This window comes from Xylona heveae (assembly GCF_001619985.1).
Source record: "Xylona heveae TC161 unplaced genomic scaffold L228scaffold_8, whole genome shotgun sequence".
NCBI lineage: Eukaryota > Fungi > Ascomycota > Xylonomycetes > Xylonales > Xylonaceae > Xylona > Xylona heveae.
In genome coordinates, this window is record NW_017264200.1 from 1,220,856 (window position 1) to 1,238,583 (window position 17,728).

A 17,728-nucleotide genomic window follows, 5' to 3' on the forward strand; every position below is an offset into this window, starting at 1 on the left:
GACCAGGGCAAAGTATTACGCTGTGCTACAGCAGGCTCAGAGGGAAGCATTGATCCTAAGCGAAAGTGGGAAATAATATAGCTCTCCTTCCCTTGAAGCCTCAGTAACGCGTCGCGTCTCCCCCACTACGCAACGCAAACGGGCGCGATGCGCTTCAAGGCGTCAATTCACAACCTTATCAAATTGACCCGTAAGCATTTTGCCACAATGTGAATAGTCTCACTTCGAAGACTGATCTCCTTAAGGATTCGTTGCTTCATTGTCATCCCTTGGAAAAGTTGCTTGGGTTCGACTGAACGACGAGGAAGTTCGCTTTACCGTGATACCTGAACAGGGTACCCAAGTATGGGCGTGAGTCTTCACCCGCATCAATCCTAACAAGCCTGGAAAGCTAATGAGGTTTCCAAAATAAACAGAGTTCTCTCAATTGTAAGGCCAACAAATACCCTGTCCTTGATCGACACCCATCCAGTTGACTTACGTTCGTCCCGCTCAATTGTTATAGGACAGCATTTTTGAAACATACTCCATCCAGTCTGCCTCTCCGAACAACACTATCAATCTCGAAGTCCCTCTTCAGCCTCTACAAAAAGCACTACGCTCCGCTATATCCGCAGTCTCTACAAACATCCGCCTGACGAAGAAGAATGGCATTCCGTTGCTCTCCCTCACAATCGTTACGACTAGTTACAGCGGGAATCCAGCCGGGAACTTCAACACGCTACCATTACCTACTCAAAGCCAAGCTAATCCGACGTCCGATGCGGCGGGAAATACAAGCGCACCTAATGTTGGCGGGGAGCAAGATTTCGGTCTCGCCCCCGGAGATCCCTACCGCGAGCGGGAGATAACCATTATGCAGGACGTTCCCGTGCGTGTGCTCAGTGCTGCCACCGTGCAAGGTCTCCACGAGCCAAGGTGTCGGGAACCAGATGTACATATACTTCTTCCGCCGCTACTTCAGCTGAAGAGCATTTCGGATCATTTCACCAGACTTTCCTCGGCAACCATGAAATCCTCAGTATTAAATGGAGGGGCAAGTACCGCGTCGGCGATGCAAACAAGCGGACCTGGCCCAAAGCTGGAGCTCTCCGCAAATATGCATGGATGTCTAAGACTCAGTATTTCAACAGATGCCTTGAGCATCTCTTCTGTATGGAGAGATTTGGCGAACCCTGATCTCGATCCATCGCAGTATGAAGGTGGTGAGGAAGGCCTCCGTCAGCATCCTACCGCAAGAATGAGGATGATGGGTGGAGATAGTGAAGAAAGCTGGGCAAAAGTACGCATTGACGGCAAGGACTGGAGTAGAGTCCTTTCCGTCGGAAGGATGGGAGGACGTGTCATTGCTTGTAAGTAGGCTTTCTCGCTCGTTCACTTTCTTTTCCTTGCCTTTCCTTTTCCCATTTTACCCCGATTCTCCATATTGAAAACTTACCTACCATTCTTCACTGCCCCCATGCTTACATACTTATTCTCTTGATAGGTTTCTGCCACAATCACGCCCTCATTCTTTACGTATACCTGCCCAACGAAGACGATCTCGCAGAAGAGTCCGTTCTAACTGTAGGTTATCCCTTCTGTTTCTTTCTCCCTTCTTCATGCTCGTTCCTTTGCTTCCCTTTTCCCTATTTGTTTTCTTCCCTTCTTTTCCAAAGGGTTTGGCCTCGGGCAGTGGTTGCAGTTAAACAAAGTTGCCTACGACAACTTGACTGATCCGATCGAAACAGTACTATATCAGCTCATACAGCGTCTAATGAGCCCGCCAATCTACGCATATCCATGCAATAACACACTCCCAACACCGAAACCACCTTGAGGCTCGGGGCGATCCATTCGCGTGGAAGAAACTCCGTTGCGTCAAAGAGCAGGCTCCATGAAACAAGCAGCCTAGTTTCTTCAAACGATGATTGTCCCTTTTCTCGTAACAGTGACAAGGCTCGACTAGCATACGCACTCCGCTCGGTGCTACGAGACCCCTCGCGACGGCTCATGCTAGAGCTTAAATGAAACGCTCCTCGGGTGCTCATGAATGCTGGCTAATCTCGACCAGCTATACAACGCGCTCCGTCCTCGATGCAACGCGTCTGCTGGGACCCAGGATCAGCGATTGATCACGGTCAGATATTCCAAAGAAGCCTTATACAAAGAAGACATGTGCTTCAGATATTTAGACCTGCTGCTTCTTTCCAGATATATGATTTCCATGTGGCACTTCTACTGTCAAACGGACACAAATTTATGGACGATATATCAATTATGTCAAATTACGAATTATCATTGTATATATATTTCCCACTCGTATATAATTCACCAATATATACCTAAATAGCCAGATGTAGGAACCCTCACATCGGCCATTCAAAAAAACCCTTGCCCTGTCACGTTATGACGTATAAACATTGGCACATGGAGACAAAAAGACAAACTTTCTGTCCTGTCCAGGTCGTCCGCTAACAATTAAAAGATGATTAAGAAAAGAAAAAAAGAGAATAAAATGAAATGAAATAAGAAAAGTAAGAGCAAATCGAATGCGAAAATGAAGACTAAAACGTCCGAGGATGAGTTTTACGGTCGACTGATGTTGAAGGATAGAAGCTTATTTGGCCATGACATCAATGTAGCGTCCACCCTTTTTGGGCTTTCTCATTGTACCGCCCTTGCGAGGTGCTGGCACGCCTAGTAGATCATCAATCGAACTAGCATTGCTCATTGACGTTGTTGGCCGGGAGGGAGGTCCGGATGGTGGTGCCGGCGTACCGGTAGACGAGAGCGGAGGAGCAAGAGGAGGCGTCTCTGATGCCGCCCCAAGGGGACCGACGCTACTTGAGGGCGAGCGAGAAGGAGGTCGAGAGTTAGGAAGTGATGAAGGCGGTCCAAGCGTGGGCATTGGTAAGCTTTGTGTAGAACCGGGAAGGGGCGGCCTCGGCGGTGCTGATAGCGATGGTGGCGGAGGAGTAGCTTGGTTGGCACTGGCCGCACGAGAAGGCGGTCCGGCTCTGGGCGGTGGAGGAGTTGCAGATGGGGTAGGAGATGGAGCGCCAGCCTTCTTGTTGACCCACTTTTTCAGATCTGGATCATAATAGAAGGAGCTCTCTTCACCAAGCTTGGCCTTAATGGGACCACCGCTCTCGTTGCTCGAGCCGCCCTTTGAGAACCAAGAGCCAAACCAACCCTTCTTTTCTTGGGGCTTTGAATCCCGTTTAGCTGTGATGGAAATGTCAGTGGATGCTGCAGAAAATGAAAGAATGCCATGGGGTCAAACTATGCCACTTACCATCAGCTTCCGCGGCTTTGCGGAACGCCTCCTCATTTTCCTTGTCCCGCGCCGTCTTACCACTTTTGAGAATTGCAGCTGCCCTGGCTGTAAACTCGGCATCGTCATCATCATCATCCATGATTGACTTCTTCTTCGGCAGCTTTTCCTCAGCAGGTTCCTCCTTAGGTATTTCGTCTTCAAAGGAAGCAGCCGCATCACCTGTTGGTGGCTCATAGCTGTTACTCGTCGGCGGTTCATAGCTGCTGAAGCTTGCTGGTGGTTCATAGGAGCTAGTCATTGGCGCACCATAGCCACCGTCATGAGAGACGCCAAGTGGCTCATCAAACATGCTCTCTGTTGGAGGTAGGTACGAAGAAGATGCTGCCCGATCTTTCTCGTCCCGACGCACGTTCCCGTCGACGTCTCCGAATGTCAGCTCAACCGGCTCGTAGCTCGTCTTTGGTACACTAGGTTCATAGGATATTGAAGGTGCCGAATAGTCCGAATGCAATTCCGAATGCAATTTTGGCTCATAGGCGTCAGGGTGGGGTGATGAAGTCAAGGGTGCCGGCTCCACAGGTGCAATTGGAATGTAAGAAGTTTGCGACTGGGACACGGGAGAGGATGTTGTCTGTAAAACACTGGTTGTTTCCGGAGAAAGATTGGCGGGTTGATAATGACTGCTTGGTGCTCGAGGCAAGCTGTCATTCTGTAATAAGGGTTGCGGCACATACCCGCCACCTCTTTCCGCACCATATGGCCCAGCAGTGATCTCCGATGCCGCTCGAATGGGTTGGTAAGGCAGTCCCATTGGCTGCTCAGGTAACGGCCGAGCCTGAGGAGGTGCCATCTGCGGCGCATATGGACCAGCTGGACTATATTTGGATTGTGCCTGAGATGCTGCAGGGTATGCAGCGCTTAGATTGATGTTGGAGGCTGATGGGCTCACGTTAGGTGTATCCCCAGCAATACGGGCAAATGGTCCAACATCAGCACCGCCTCCTTGGCCTCCTTTAGCTGAGGTCTCATCATCCTCATCACCAGCAACAAACCGGTTAAAGCTGGCCCAGACAGATCCTGACACCTTCTCCATACTTGGTTTGGAAATCCAAGACGAGCTAGAGTCCTTGGGGCTCCGGCTGAGTCTCTTCGAGAGGTCATCAAGAGCCGAGAGGAAAGGTGGGTGGAAGTAAGGAGAGAGCTTCGTCGTCGCCTTTACCGCAGCAGCAATCGCGTCACAGTAACTTTGGGCCTCTGTCCGATAGCCAGCCTCTGCCAAAAGACCAGCATGGTATAACTTGTAGGATTGGAGATGGGGAGCCGTTGTTAAAACAGATGATCCTGAGAGAGACAGCCCATACTCGTAGACCTCACTGAGAAGAATTGAGTCTAAGTCCCGAGCAAAATCAAACGGCTGCACCCGATGATCTGCTGAAAGAAGTGAGATACACGTATGCGGATCCTCCACACCGCCGAACGGTGCAATATTCCTCGCAAACATGTAGCAGGTATGAGCAGCATAGGTCCGGTTGTACGAAGATAGTAACCTTGCCAGTGCAAGTAGCGCCTGCTCATCGCCTGGGTTTCGATTGCTGAGGATCAGCGAAGCGCTCTCCCGCCATTTGTTCAAGCCTTCCAAGGCATTCTTAGTCGGCGCGCCCGCAGTATCTGTGCGGACCATCTGAAAACCAGCTCGTGCGGATGGAGGAACGAGCTCATCAATACTTTCCTCCCAATTGCCAGCGAAAACATCGTAGAGCGAGGCCAAAGGCTCTGTGTGGTCGCTGAGATTCTTGACTTCTTGCCGCACAAACTCTTGTACGACCTGCTTCCAGATATCCTTGCTGAGAGTTGATGCAATCAACAACGCGTGCGCCCAAAGTCGTTTGTCAACTGCGTGCCATATAGCATCCTCACGCTTACCTTTGAGGAGGAATTTGCGTATTTTATCGACAGCCTGCGGATCAACAGGTTCAGTTCGAGCGGCAGAATCAGCGGTGGTTGCCATGTCAGAAATATTTGCGCCGATCGGCTCGTCGGAATTTTCACTCGCATCCGTTTCGTCATCGACGAGCAAAAGTTTTCTGACGGCACTTTCGATAGCAGGGTTGCCTTCGAGTAATCCATCATTCTCGATGAAAGACCGTAGAACTTTCCACAACAAGACTTTCTCTTGATATTGCAAGGAAGAGCTTAGAACTGGATCTGTCGCTCCGTCCTCCTCAAAACTTTTAATCACGTCTGTTAGCCAGGACGCGACGTCTTTCTTCTTAGACTTGCCCTTGAGCGGCCCCGGAAACTTGACGAATCTTTCCGGCAACGGACATATATCCTTCGCACTGCGGACAGTAACTTCACCTGGTGCGCATTTAATCATAGGTTTCACGTGGCCCGTGGCGTACCTCGGAACGTGCTTGGGGAAGGAGGTCACTATAGTTCCGCCGAAACCCCAGTTAAAGATAGGGCATCCTTTCCATCGCTGAAGAGGGTCGGTTTCGCGACCATCAGTCGGGAAGACATAGTTTACAGTCTCTGAAAATGACCTTCCGTGATGTGAAATCGGAGAACTGAGGTTCTTCAAGAGAGTCGGAGATGTAGGACCATTGACAGAAGCTGGTCTCGGTTGAGTTTCAATTGGCGCTATAGGCATCTTAGGACCGAAAGGAGTGGCACCGGGAGACTGAGTTTGGGATCGAAGAGGAGCAGACATTGGCGCATCTGTTGATTGGAACGAGTGCGGGTCTGAGACAGGAACTTTAGATGCAGCAGCTTGTGCTTGGCCTATTGTAGGCAACTGCGGCGCATAGCGGCTTGAGGTTGGCGGTAGTGCATGCGAAACGGACCGCAACGGAGGAGGCCCCCGATCAAACGACGCTCTCTTTTTATCCAGACCTCCAATATTCTGTCCTGTTTCGCGAGATTGCATTGACTCAGAGAAGCTTCTATTTGCGTAAGGAGACACGGGAACGGCCGGATGATGATGATGCTGCTGCTGCGTAGGCTGCTGGGGTGCCGGACGCTGTGATTGTGGACGCTCATGTGAGGCAAGAGGGCTAGATGTGCGAGGCTGGAACGGGAGTACATGATGCGCCGGTGGTGGCGGCGGCTGTGCATATTTGGGCTGAGCTTTGAGAACTCCACTGGTCCCGGGTGGAGCCGGAGAATACCTAGAAGTGATCGGAGCAGAGGGAGGCGAGGATGCAAGAGGTGGCGAGGACGCAATTGCTGCATACGGATTAACTCGTTCAGCTGGACGAAGGCCAAAATCGCCAGAAGTGCTTGCCTGAGAGACGGGTGGTTGTTGTTGTTGTTGTTGTTGTTGTTGTTCTTGTTGCACTGGTGGGGGACTCGGTACAGGGGGTGCTACGAACCCTGCAGATAAAGGTGGAGTCACCGATGGTGCCTGCGGAGTAATCCTTCCAGCATTTGGGGTGGGTCTCGAGCGTGGTACAATGGGTATTTCCTCGAAGAAGCTGCTTGTGCTGGGCTTTGGTTTTAAAGTAGGCCGACCTTCGGTCATCGTCTCCAGTTGCGCCTGCTTGGATTGACCGTGGGGAACTGAGGAAAAGTTGGCCGGAGGAACGAAACTTGAAACAGCACGATTTGGGGGAGGGGGGGTTTGCGTCGGGCCTCCGATACCAAAGGGGTGCATACTACTGCTCCTAGGAGGTGGTGGCGTTGGTTGAGTTCCCGGGGCCGTCACGACCTGATGAGCGGCAGCTCGTTTCTTCGGACGAAGAACGTCTCCCGGAAGATCGTAAGGCGAGGAGTAACCGCCCTTTGATTTATCCGCAAAGCTTTGCGCTTTCGAGGGCATGGCAGGTCTAGGGTCTTGATCGCCCATGAAAGCAGGAGACGTAGTGGAAGGAGCCGGTGCAAAGCCCTCAGTCCAGGCCAAACTCGGAGCTCGTGAAGCGGCGCCAGGGATATTTCCGGCCATTGTAGATTGAGGCGAGGCAGTGGCGGGAGTATATCGGTTGCTTACCTGTTCCGAGCTCGAAGGGTGTACTTGAGCCAGGCCCGGAAGCACATTTTCCGGGGCAGCTTGAGAGTCATTAGGGTAAGGTTGCGGCACGTTCAGTAAAGGCTCCTCATCTAAAAAGCCCTCGCCGTCATCCTGAAAGAAGGCCGCCGGATCAATTGTTTTTTCGCCTTCATCGGGCACGTTATCCTCCAACAACTCATCTTCATCGAGAGCAGCAGCCCACATTTCAGTCAGCGCTTCTTCCTTGGACTTTGACGTGTTCCCTGTCTCATCTGCTGTTACGGAAAGAGAACCGCTACCAGCATCTCTCGATTCCGTCGAAGGAGGTTGGATTTGAGCATTGATTGATCCTGCAAAGGTCGCTGAAGCTGAAGATCGGCCATGAGAATCGGTAGCCCGGTCCTCTGGATGAGTGTCACTATGTGCAGGATATTGAAGTGAGCCTAGGACTTGAGAAGTCGACTTTCGTTGAAGGTTCGAAGGCGTGAAGTCGTCTTCTGTTTTAGGATTCTCCATTGTTGATTTGAAAAAGTCATCTGCGTCATCAGTAGTGCCTGCAAAAAAGTCTGGCTCTTCCTGCTGCTTTTCTTCCTCAGGCGGTTGCTCCAGTGTAGTGTCCGATGGTATCAGCGGCACGCCCTCTTCGAAGCGTACACCCGCATCTGATAGCTCTGAAATCTCTGTTCCGTGGGTCTTGTCAAACCCATCAAAAGAATTCTGCTCCTTCCAGTCGTTTTCTACTGAGCTTTCGGGAGCCCACCCCTCTGCCAGATTAAGCTCATTTTGATGGTCTACTGGCGCTTGATGAATCCAGGCCTGATCGGTTACTTCTTTTGAGCTTTCAGGGTCCCATCCACCCGCTAAGTTAAGCTCATTTTGGTTCTCAGTCGGCGCATGGCGGATCCAGGATTGATCAGTTACCTCTGCTGGGCTTCCAGGGCCCCAGCCCTCCGCCAGATTAGGCTCATTTTGATGATCTGTCGGCGCTTGGTGGATCCAGGACTGATCGACTGTGGTGTCAAATGTAGTGCCATCCTGCAGCCCTTCCTTTGCATCTGCAGTATCCGTAGGGCCCAAAATCTCGTCGAAACCAATGTCCGGCTTGCTTGAGGATTCCGGAAGCTCGCCGTTTCTCGCTACATTGCCGACATCAGGCTGCGAGTAAGTTATGTCAGAGGTTGGCGTGGTGTCCCTGAGAGGCAAGACTTCAGGGAAAGAATTTGACCGATCTGGTGCATCGAGGTGCTTAAAGACATCCGTATCTTGCCGGGGAAGTTCCCAGCTCTGCGGGCTAAACTCATCGTCATCCCCCACTATCACTTCGTGCGAGACCGTGCGGGCAAATGAATTCGAGCTAGCGTGGCTGTCTCGATGTGAAGTTCCAGCCGTGGCCTCTTCTATGCGAGTCGGTTGGGGGTCAACCGCTTGGGTGCACGCTTCGCTTTTGCCGTTGGCCGCCTGAATTGGTCCCGCTATATCGGGCTCGACCGAGGGGAACTGTTCCCGCTCTGGCACAACAAAGTCCCCGTGGCTCTGTCCAAGCGTTTGGGCATCTGGTTGTACTGGATCTTCAAGTGCTGGGACCTCTGGCCGAGACAAGCGTTGCAAAGTGGGGACTTTTGGTTCATGCCTTGCGCTGCTATCTTCCACATCCTCCACATGAAAAGAATGCGGTTGAAGGGAGACGGAGCTGATATTTCGTGGTATGGAAGAATCATCGATGGAAAGATGTGGAGAATTCTGCGCCGGTGTGGACACGGTAAGATTATTAGGTTGGCTGGGTGCTTGGATATCCCGGTCCGAGTCTGGTCGCCATGCGGGATGCCATGATGAAGCTAGTGGCCTGGCCGGGACCTCTGAGGCCGATTGATTACCGGCTAGACCATCCATCATGATTTTCGCGTTGACAAGAGCCCGCTATGTCTCGTCGCTGACATCGTCAATACAACTTTGTCTCCTTTGTTCGAATTCATGGGTAGCTTACCAGCTTTAAGACGATACGTTACCTAGTGACACAAAGCAATTATGAACATGACAGCGAAAAGGCAAGCATCTCTGGCATCTGCCACCAAAAAAAACCAGTAATAATGGTGTGCCACAGGAAAAAGGGAAATGTAGGTAAGTAATGAAGATCAGGACACTTTCAAAAGGTTAGTTAGACCTCCCCTGGCTCAGGTTGTTTGAACCCCCAACAGTAGTAGCGCGACATCACTCACATGATAGGTTGCTTCCCTCGCTCCGTCTAACTTTGTCGGGATATCAAGCTAAGTCATCAATTGTGCAAATGATTATTCAAAAGTTATTCAAGTTATGTCAGATCGACTCTTCCCCAGGCAACTCGTAATGCCGAGGCCCCTGTCGACTCGCTAAAGATGTGAACTACGCTAACCCAATATGGTTGAAGAAACAAAAAGTTCACGAAACTTGTGAAAGTTGTCGCCAGCGTCTTGTCCAACACCGCAAGAGCACCAAGGAGACTCTTCATCTCTTTGGCTCGTGTATCCACCCTCGTTCGTTATAGATTGACGGACTCAGTCGGCCGACTTTGGGTCCGCATTCTTATTGCGAGAGCATCTAAATATTTAGAAGCGGGAAATTGAAGTTGCCACTTCAACCTGTCCGCCATGGCTTCAGACGAAATTGTTTGGCAGGTCATCAACCAGCAATTCTGCTCCTTCAAGCTCAAGTAAGTATTGAATTCTTTCACAAGCATGATTTATAAGATTCAGTGCTAATAAATGGCTTCGAAAAATAGAACGACAAAGGAGCAAAACTTTTGCCGCAACGAATACAATGTTACCGGCCTCTGCAACCGCCAGTCATGTCCGCTGGCAAATTCGCGCTATGCCACCATCCGTTCCAATCCGGAGACTGGAACCCTTTATCTATATATGAAGACTATCGAACGGTCTCACATGCCATCGAAATGGTGGGAGCGAATTAAACTTTCTTCCAATTATTCAAAGGCGCTTGAGCAACTTGACGAGAGACTTATTTATTGGCCCAAGTTTCTGGTTCACAAATGCAAGCAAAGGCTTACACGTTTGACTCAAGTAAATATCCGGATGAAACGCTTGGCAAAGGAGGAAGCACGACTGGGTGAGAAATTGGTACCAAAGATGGCGCCCAAAATTCGGCGACGAGAAGAAAATCGTGAGAGAAAGGCTGAGGCGGCAGCAAAGGTCGAAAGAGCCATTGAGCGGGAGCTTATTGAGAGATTGCGAAGCGGTGCTTATGGTGACAAGCCGCTGAACGTGGAGGAGAATATTTGGAAGAAGGTTCTTAGGGGTCTGGAGAGAGGTGGCGAGGGAGTTAGGGATGAGGATCTTGATGAGGGTATTGAGGACGATGAGCTCGAGGGCGAAGAAGAGGAAGAGGAAGAGGGTGTTGGTGATGTCGAATACGTTAGCGATCTTGAGGGCGAAGACGAAGATGAGGAAGGTCTGGAAGACCTCGAGGATTGGCTTGGCAGTGAGGAGGGCGAGGGCTCTGAGGAAGACAGCAGTGCGCCGAGCGATGAGAGCGCCGATGAGAGCAGCAGCGAGGAGGAAGATGCAACTGCGAAGAAACCCGGCGCAGGCGGCAAGAGGAAGAGAGGAAACGCTCCCTCCGCCAAACCCAAGAAGAAAGGTATGTTTCCAACTTTGCACTGGCGGTTGCAGCTATCAGCTCACGAATCAATAGGTCCTCGCGTCGAAATCGAATATGAGATGGAACAGGAGCCTGCTGCGCGGGAAGCTGTTTCTTCATATGCATAATCAGCTCAGGCTATTGAATGGCGTTTTGGCGGCGCTCTGGGGGATTATTAGGAATCTGAAGTGGCACAAATGTAGCACTGCATTCATTGCGGGGAATTCAAAAGTAGCTCTAATAAATTCCAGTCACTTTAATTTCGTAATTGTGCCTTTTGTTGGAAACTTTGCGGCTGGGTTTATCGAGCAGTGTCTTCTGTGTGGCCACATTATTATCTCTATGATGATAACACTGTAATATGTAAACATCTCGCGAAACTGTAACACGAATTAGCCACAGCTACCACGGCAACTTACTCCACCCATTTTCTCAACGACAACTCTGAAAGCTATAACGCCCACATTGCGCCTTTCGGGCTCCGAAAAACATTGTTTCTTTGTAATAATACCAGCTGCGTAACTTCGTCGTGGGCGCGGTCGCCGTGCGCCTGCTCCATTCTCAGCTCTTCCGCTCAGTGACCCCCGCCTTTACCGCTCGAGTTTCATACCCTGCCTGTTCAACATGTCCTCCTATCTCACATACTTTTCTTCAAGATACAACTCTATCCGCCGCAACCTGCTCTCTGACGAAAATGACGGTGACACCGAGGATGACACGCACATCTCTCGGGTCTTGCGAGCCTATTACATCGAGAAAGGGCGACCCTTTCCTCCTTGGCTGCCACCCGATCCTAAAGCTCCCCAAGTGCAGCCTGCTCAATATGTCGCCATGAACAGTAGACAAGGAAGCCAGCAGATGCCTCCTCGCGGCAGCACTGGTGGACTGGGCGACCTCTGGGATGCTCCACAGCGACCGCCTGCGACTGAATCTTTATCTCTGCGAAAAGGGGGTGCAATGCGGGGAGCAGCAGGAAGAGGAGCTTCGCCACGGCCAAGCATCGTTGATTCATATACTCCTGCGTCCCCTGTCGAGCAAGCCCGACCCCTCCCGAGCCAGCGGGCCGGCAGCTATCAGGCTCAATTTCCCCCACAACAGGCGCAACGAAATGACAGCTTTGTTTCAGCTACTCCAAGTTCTGGATCTGGATCAGGTCTTGGGGCACAGGAGAGACTAAAGGCAAGATTTCGGGGCGGAGGGTCCAGCAGCTCTGCCTCAAGTGCGTCAACTTACGGCGTGCAAAATCAACGATTTGCTGGCGGGTACGATGGGCAGGGCGGGAGTGCAGATAGACCTTTTGTCGGCGCAACCTCTCCTTGGGTGAGTGGAGATCCGGGGCCGCCAGTTCGAGGCTACGGGGGCGGCGAAGAAGCCAGTAGTGGAGGAAAATTTGGGCTATTTCGAGGGCAAAGAACGAAATGAACTCCGTAAAGGTCGTTTCATGCTTCAATTTGGCCATAGCTATATTCCACCTTGTTACATATTGGCTTTGGTATTTGCTTTAGGGTGTCTGAGGAGTTCAGAATGATATCTTTTCAAGCAGCCAACAACTCCCTTTGTTGCATACCGCAACTGCATAGCCCGTCTCAATACCCACAATTGGCGTCTCACCGATCATGCCCTTGCGGGAAATTATTGTTTAATATTTGCGGGCCTGCTTCGTTTTCCTTTCCAAGGAAATTCTCTTCCATTCATAATTATTTAATCCTCTCTGGGGGTGCCTTAATTAGAACCAAATTCATATATGGGACGCTTGCCGTTTGCCGTTTGCCGGACGTTGAGAGAGACGGCATTCTACAATAATTCTCGGAACCACTTTTCATATACATTTGTCAACCTGAAATGAAGTACATTAATGAACTATATAGATTGAATATATTCGTCATGAGTACTGCTCCTTTTATTGCAACTCAGAAATAGAGCGGCTGTACTGAGCGTGAATTTATGCTGCTGCCTGAGATTATTTATACATGTTGACATCAGGTATATATCTTATCGGTGTTCGGAGCTTTCGTCAGGGTATACGCAGCTACAACAACCCCGCCAACGTTGGCTCCGCAACATCTTCATTCCATCCTTGATTGTCCCGCAGTACTTTTTACTGGCCATCTCGCGAGAAGCTTCATACAAGAATTTAACTTGCTGTTACTTTGAGACTTAGCTTCAGGAGTAATCCAAATCGCCTCCGCTGCCGTTGTCGATAGTTGCACCGCGTATCAGGATCGGAGGTCGCATAGAACTGCTACTATGACGTCCGAAGGTTCCTCCGCTCCACAATATACGCCTCCTGGCTCTCCGCCATCCCCGTCTGCATCCTTTTTTGATGTTAGCGACGATGAAGAAGGGGACTATAATACCATCTCACACACATCCTCCACGAGAGGCGTGAAACTGCTTTTCTCTAAAAGCAAGGTCAGTTCCTCTGGCTTTATAGGTGGCGGCGGGTCGAGCAGAGGACATGGATAATTTTAGCGCTTAAGAAATATGGCATATCACTGACATTTGCAACAATTTATTCCCCTTCAAATAGGTTTATGTACATCCGACGCCATCTGCAAAAGATAATATTCCGGGTTTCATAGCTCTCGTTCAGCAAAAGCCTCCCTCATCTGAGCGCCGACCGTCTTCCTCGTCCTCGCGAAGAGAGGCGGCATCTTCATACTTGCTTGCTTGGCTTCCAGAATCATCTCTCGGTGAAGCTTATGATACATATGTTAAGGTTGATCTCTCCGATTCCTCCTCACCGCCCCGACAGACCTACCTCGTCCCTCCTCCTCCTACCACTACGAGTCATAGCAGTGCGATTGGGACATATGCATTCGCAGTGCCAGTCAGTGAAATATATTCTCTTCTAGTGCGGCCGCCAAGTATCGGGTGGTGGTTTGGCAGTCTTGTAATCAATACACGAGCCGGTGATAGCTTTCCAGCGCTCTTCTTTCACGACAGTGAATGCCAGTCTACGATATTACAGAAGAAGAAACGTGCACGGGAGACGTTTGATCCCTTTGAAAATGATGGCAGTCTCTTTTGGGGAGGAGACGAAGTGCTTCGATGGTTAAAGAGATATGTGAATGTTCAGCGATCTGGTGCCGAGCCCAGCGTCTACCTGATTGAGCCAACGCTGGAGGATCAAAAGTCCTTTGTCGATAAACCGGTCATGGTTGGGTCACCGAAAGGCGCGTCAGATGCTGCTGGCAGTGTTACAGCTGGAGGTGCATCAGGGTCAAGCTCAGCACGTACTTCCGGAGGGAGAGATGGTGCAATGGATCCGGTCACCAAGGCTCTCAAGGAGGCCAGATGGAGCTTCCTCGAGAAACTCAGTCAAGTCACAACTTTCACGCGGCGCACCGCACAAGCAATGTCTGAGAACCCAAAAGTGCCTTTACAAGTTCGACGATTGATGAAGAATCCCGAGGTGCAGACACTCCAAGAAGAGTTTGACAGCGCCCGGTTGTACTTGGCACGATGGGCCATGGGAATTGCCGAGCAGAGCGAACGAGACCGCAACCAGCGTGTTTGGGCAGCGAAAGATGTCATGGAAATGGAAGACAGCGCAGTTGGCGAGTTTGAGATTCTCGATCTGGAGACAGGTAACCTGTCGTTGAGTGATCGGAGAAAGCCTGTGACGGTTAAAGAATGGAAAGGTTTCTTTGATGCGGAGACGGGCCGGCTGCAAGTTACGCCGGATGAAGTCAAGGAGAGAGTCTTTCATGGTGGACTTGACCCAGATGACGGAGTTCGCAAGGAGGCTTGGCTGTTTCTTCTCGGAGTGTATGAGTGGGATAGTTCTGCCGATGAAAGAAAAGCAAACATGAACAGTCGCCGTGACGAGTACGTTCGTCTTAAAGGTAGTTGGTGGGATAGGATGGCAGAAGCAGGTGGCCCAGGTGAGCAGGGAGAATGGTGGAGAGAGCAAAAGGCCAGAATAGGTATGTTGATTTCATTCCAGTGTCTCATCTTTTAGTCTTGTTGATCCCGGCTGACGCATCCCATTGCGTGGGGCTCGCGCTGTAGAAAAGGACGTTCATCGAACAGATAGGAATATCCCGCTTTTTGCAGGGGAAGATATTCCTCACCCTGATCCAGATTCACCTTTTGCAGACTCTGGGACAAATGTACATTTGGAGCAGATGAAAGACATGTTACTGACATACAATGAATACAACAAAGACCTGGGTTACGTTCAGGGAATGAGCGACCTGCTTGCGCCCATTTACGCCGTAATGCAGGATGACGCAGTAGCCTTTTGGGGGTTTGTCTCTTTTATGAATCGGATGGTATGCTTGTTCTCCATATCCCAATTTTTCTTTGCTTCACAAAGTTGAGTGCTAATGGAAATAGGAACGCAACTTTCTCAGGGACCAATCAGGCATGCGAGCTCAGTTATTGACTCTGGATCATCTCGTTCAGCTCATGGATCCGAAACTCTATCTTCACTTACAATCTGCAGATTCGACTAATTTCTTCTTCTTCTTCCGCATGCTACTCGTCTGGTACAAGCGAGAGTTTGAGTGGCTGGATGTTTTGCGGCTATGGGAATGCCTTTGGACGGACTACCTGAGCAGCAATTTTCACCTTTTTGTTGCTCTTTCCATTCTGGAGAGACACAGAAGTGTGATAATGGATCATCTCAAACATTTTGATGAAGTTTTAAAGTATAGTAAGTTGGCACTGACAGATCGGCTGTTGTTGTTGTTGGAGAAGAACCAACTGACCTATTTTAGTCAATGAGTTGTCCAACACCATTGATCTTCAGTCCACTCTCATCCGGGCCGAAGCATTGTTTCGGCGCTTTCAGAGGACAGTCGAAGCAATTGACAAGAAAGACAACTTTCCAGCTCCGACCGTCCGTCAACGGCGGCCGATTTCATCGACATCCGCCGACGACTTGGCTTCGGGTACAGCAAGCGGGAACGCTGCTGGGAAAGCACCCGCAAAGGACGCCGCCAATGACAAGGAACGAGTCATTAGTCCTGAACTACGGCAACTTCTTAGTCGGGAGGTTCCAAAGTTCAACAAGGACGGTAGTACGGCATAATTAATGGTTTTTCTATTCACATACGCTGTGGCATCTGAATCTCTCTCTACGCAGCTAATCGGTATACAAGTGCAACTGGTGTTTTATGGGGTTCGAAGTCTTAAGGCTGGCGTTTAGGATTTTCAACTCCATTGATAGTTTGAATTTCATGTTACTGGGTTACTCTAACATCTCCTTGATGCCATCCTCGTTTAGTCAGTCGAAATACTTGAAGATCTTCTCAAACTCGAACTCGTTCCAGCGAACCGTCGGGCGAAGACCAGCAAACTTCCACTCGCCGTCCACCTTGCGATAGTTGTGCTTGATCATCGCATGACCGTGTCCCTTGGCCTCAACTGTCTTCTTGTCCGGTCCAGTGTAGCGCTGATGCGCAGCACGAAGCTGGTGGTATCCAATCGCCTCATCCTCGGAGATTCGCTCCCACTTGGAAGCCCCAATGAAGTGCTGGGTGTTGACAAGCGGGTCTCCCACGAAGCCGTGGTGGCTCACCATGGCCACAAACTCCTCGGAACTCATGTCCTCCCATTTATTCCCATGCACCTCCGTGTAGTCAACCTTTTAGTCCATTTGTGTCAGTATACTCTTCACCTGCCATATGTCCATTGGGGTGGGGTGCATTTACGAGTAAAGTGGGAGCCAGAATCTTTCGAAGACGGTCCCAGTCCTAGTTTTCCCCCTCTCAGTCAGTCCCAGCCATATTGTCTTATAAGCCAAACAAAGATCCATCAAATTTACCTTGGCATCATAGCTATCTCCCCACTCAAACGTCAACTCGCTGAGCGCGATGTAATCTGTACAAAATAATCAGCACCTTGTCTTCTCTTCTATTAAACTCTGCTGGATGAAGTGGTTCCTCGCACCCTCATAAGTAATCTTTGGCTTCTTGAGCTCGACCATTGTGAACTCTTTTCAATTATGCTTTAGTTGCTATTTTCTCACAAGCGGGTTTGTTTGAAGAACAATCCAGATAGAGAGAGAATGAGGGGCCCATCTTTGACACGCAATCTCTATTATATACTCGCTCCCTTTGTGCGGAATGTAAGGTGCGCAGTGTTCCCATGCAAGGACTGCGAGGACTGCGAGGACCGTAATCCCCCCAGAGAGGTCCATGTAACCGACCTTGCATTCGGGATGACAGAGCATTGCTAGGCTTTTTAAATCTCGTGATTTATATTGCAGGACCTTTGACTGCCAATTTTGATGGGCTTTACTACGTACATGATGGGTCGTTTTTCCCTTCTTTGTGGATTTTAGCTGTGTTCGGCCACTCCAGCTTGAGACCTCGCTATTTATACTCTCTGACATTGAATAAGCAGCATTTTTTGTGTTTCAAGCCGACCGCTCCAAGATAATCGCCAGTGTAAGCATGTTTCATTGGCGCTTCATGCGTCAGTGCTTGTGTTCATACTTTAATTTTACTGCAGGATATGCCAACTCGCAAGCAGCTTCCCAAACCATGTGCCGTCGTCTTTGGGCTGAAACTCTGTTTACTGGAATCAAGAATAGTTGAAATGCACTGGTCAATCTCGCTAGACGTAGGTAAGCTGGCCCGCCCGGAGACGATAGCCGTAGTGAGATACAGCACCTGGGCGTACCCCGCATTAGTGAGCTCGACAGCCGGCTCGGATAGAAGTATACGGTTATTAAGATTTATTATGATTACCAGGGACCGTATTCTTTTTGTTTAAAAAATATTTCTATGGTAGTACATAATACTGATATTAATATTTCGACCATATCATGTCTTTAAAGTACCTAGAATATTTATACGAATATAAAATGCATGTGGTACCATTTTCTAGTTTCCATATCACCA

The 17,728-nt window shown here is 49.9% G+C and overlaps 6 protein-coding genes across 6 annotated transcripts; 4 read left to right on the forward strand and 2 right to left on the reverse strand.

Moving 5' to 3' along the window:
• Positions 1–133: 133 nt before the first annotated feature.
• Positions 134–1,757, forward strand: L228DRAFT_284444 (Hus1-like protein; the record flags this gene model as incomplete). The annotated part of the gene is made up of 6 exons (XM_018336226.1): positions 134–190; positions 246–351; positions 417–429; positions 506–1,352; positions 1,487–1,566; positions 1,731–1,757. The coding sequence occupies exons 1-6, from the start codon at positions 148–150 to the stop codon at positions 1,755–1,757; spliced, it is 1,116 nt and encodes a 371-aa protein (XP_018186956.1). The 5' UTR covers positions 134–147.
• A 537-nt stretch (positions 1,758–2,294) lies between these two features.
• On the reverse strand, positions 2,295–9,397 carry L228DRAFT_262424 (hypothetical protein). The gene is made up of 3 exons (XM_018334419.1): positions 9,229–9,397; positions 3,278–9,174; positions 2,295–3,207 (listed from the first exon to the last, which is right to left on the reverse strand). The coding sequence occupies exons 2-3, from the start codon at positions 9,135–9,137 to the stop codon at positions 2,600–2,602; spliced, it is 6,468 nt and encodes a 2,155-aa protein (XP_018186957.1). The 5' UTR covers positions 9,138–9,174; positions 9,229–9,397; the 3' UTR covers positions 2,295–2,599.
• Positions 9,398–9,703: 306 nt separating this feature from the next.
• L228DRAFT_249217 (Mak16 protein) lies at positions 9,704–11,202 on the forward strand. The gene is made up of 3 exons (XM_018333043.1): positions 9,704–9,930; positions 10,000–10,874; positions 10,929–11,202. Exons 1-3 carry the CDS (start codon positions 9,869–9,871, stop codon positions 11,000–11,002), a joined length of 1,011 nt encoding a protein of 336 aa, XP_018186958.1. The 5' UTR covers positions 9,704–9,868; the 3' UTR covers positions 11,003–11,202.
• Positions 11,203–11,283: 81 nt separating this feature from the next.
• On the forward strand, positions 11,284–12,712 carry L228DRAFT_249218 (hypothetical protein). The gene has a single exon (XM_018333044.1). The coding sequence runs from the start codon at positions 11,499–11,501 to the stop codon at positions 12,294–12,296; it is 798 nt and encodes a 265-aa protein (XP_018186959.1). The 5' UTR covers positions 11,284–11,498; the 3' UTR covers positions 12,297–12,712.
• Positions 12,713–13,121: 409 nt separating this feature from the next.
• Positions 13,122–15,912, forward strand: L228DRAFT_212400 (RabGAP/TBC; the record flags this gene model as incomplete). The annotated part of the gene is made up of 5 exons (XM_018329941.1): positions 13,122–13,286; positions 13,405–14,803; positions 14,889–15,151; positions 15,216–15,534; positions 15,599–15,912. 5 exons carry the CDS (start codon positions 13,122–13,124, stop codon positions 15,910–15,912), a joined length of 2,460 nt encoding a protein of 819 aa, XP_018186960.1.
• A 195-nt stretch (positions 15,913–16,107) lies between these two features.
• On the reverse strand, positions 16,108–16,809 carry L228DRAFT_269785 (Scytalone dehydratase; the record flags this gene model as incomplete). The annotated part of the gene is made up of 4 exons (XM_018335315.1): positions 16,108–16,467; positions 16,535–16,576; positions 16,648–16,703; positions 16,773–16,809. The coding sequence occupies 4 exons, from the start codon at positions 16,807–16,809 to the stop codon at positions 16,108–16,110; spliced, it is 495 nt and encodes a 164-aa protein (XP_018186961.1).
• Positions 16,810–17,728: the final 919 nt, after the last annotated feature.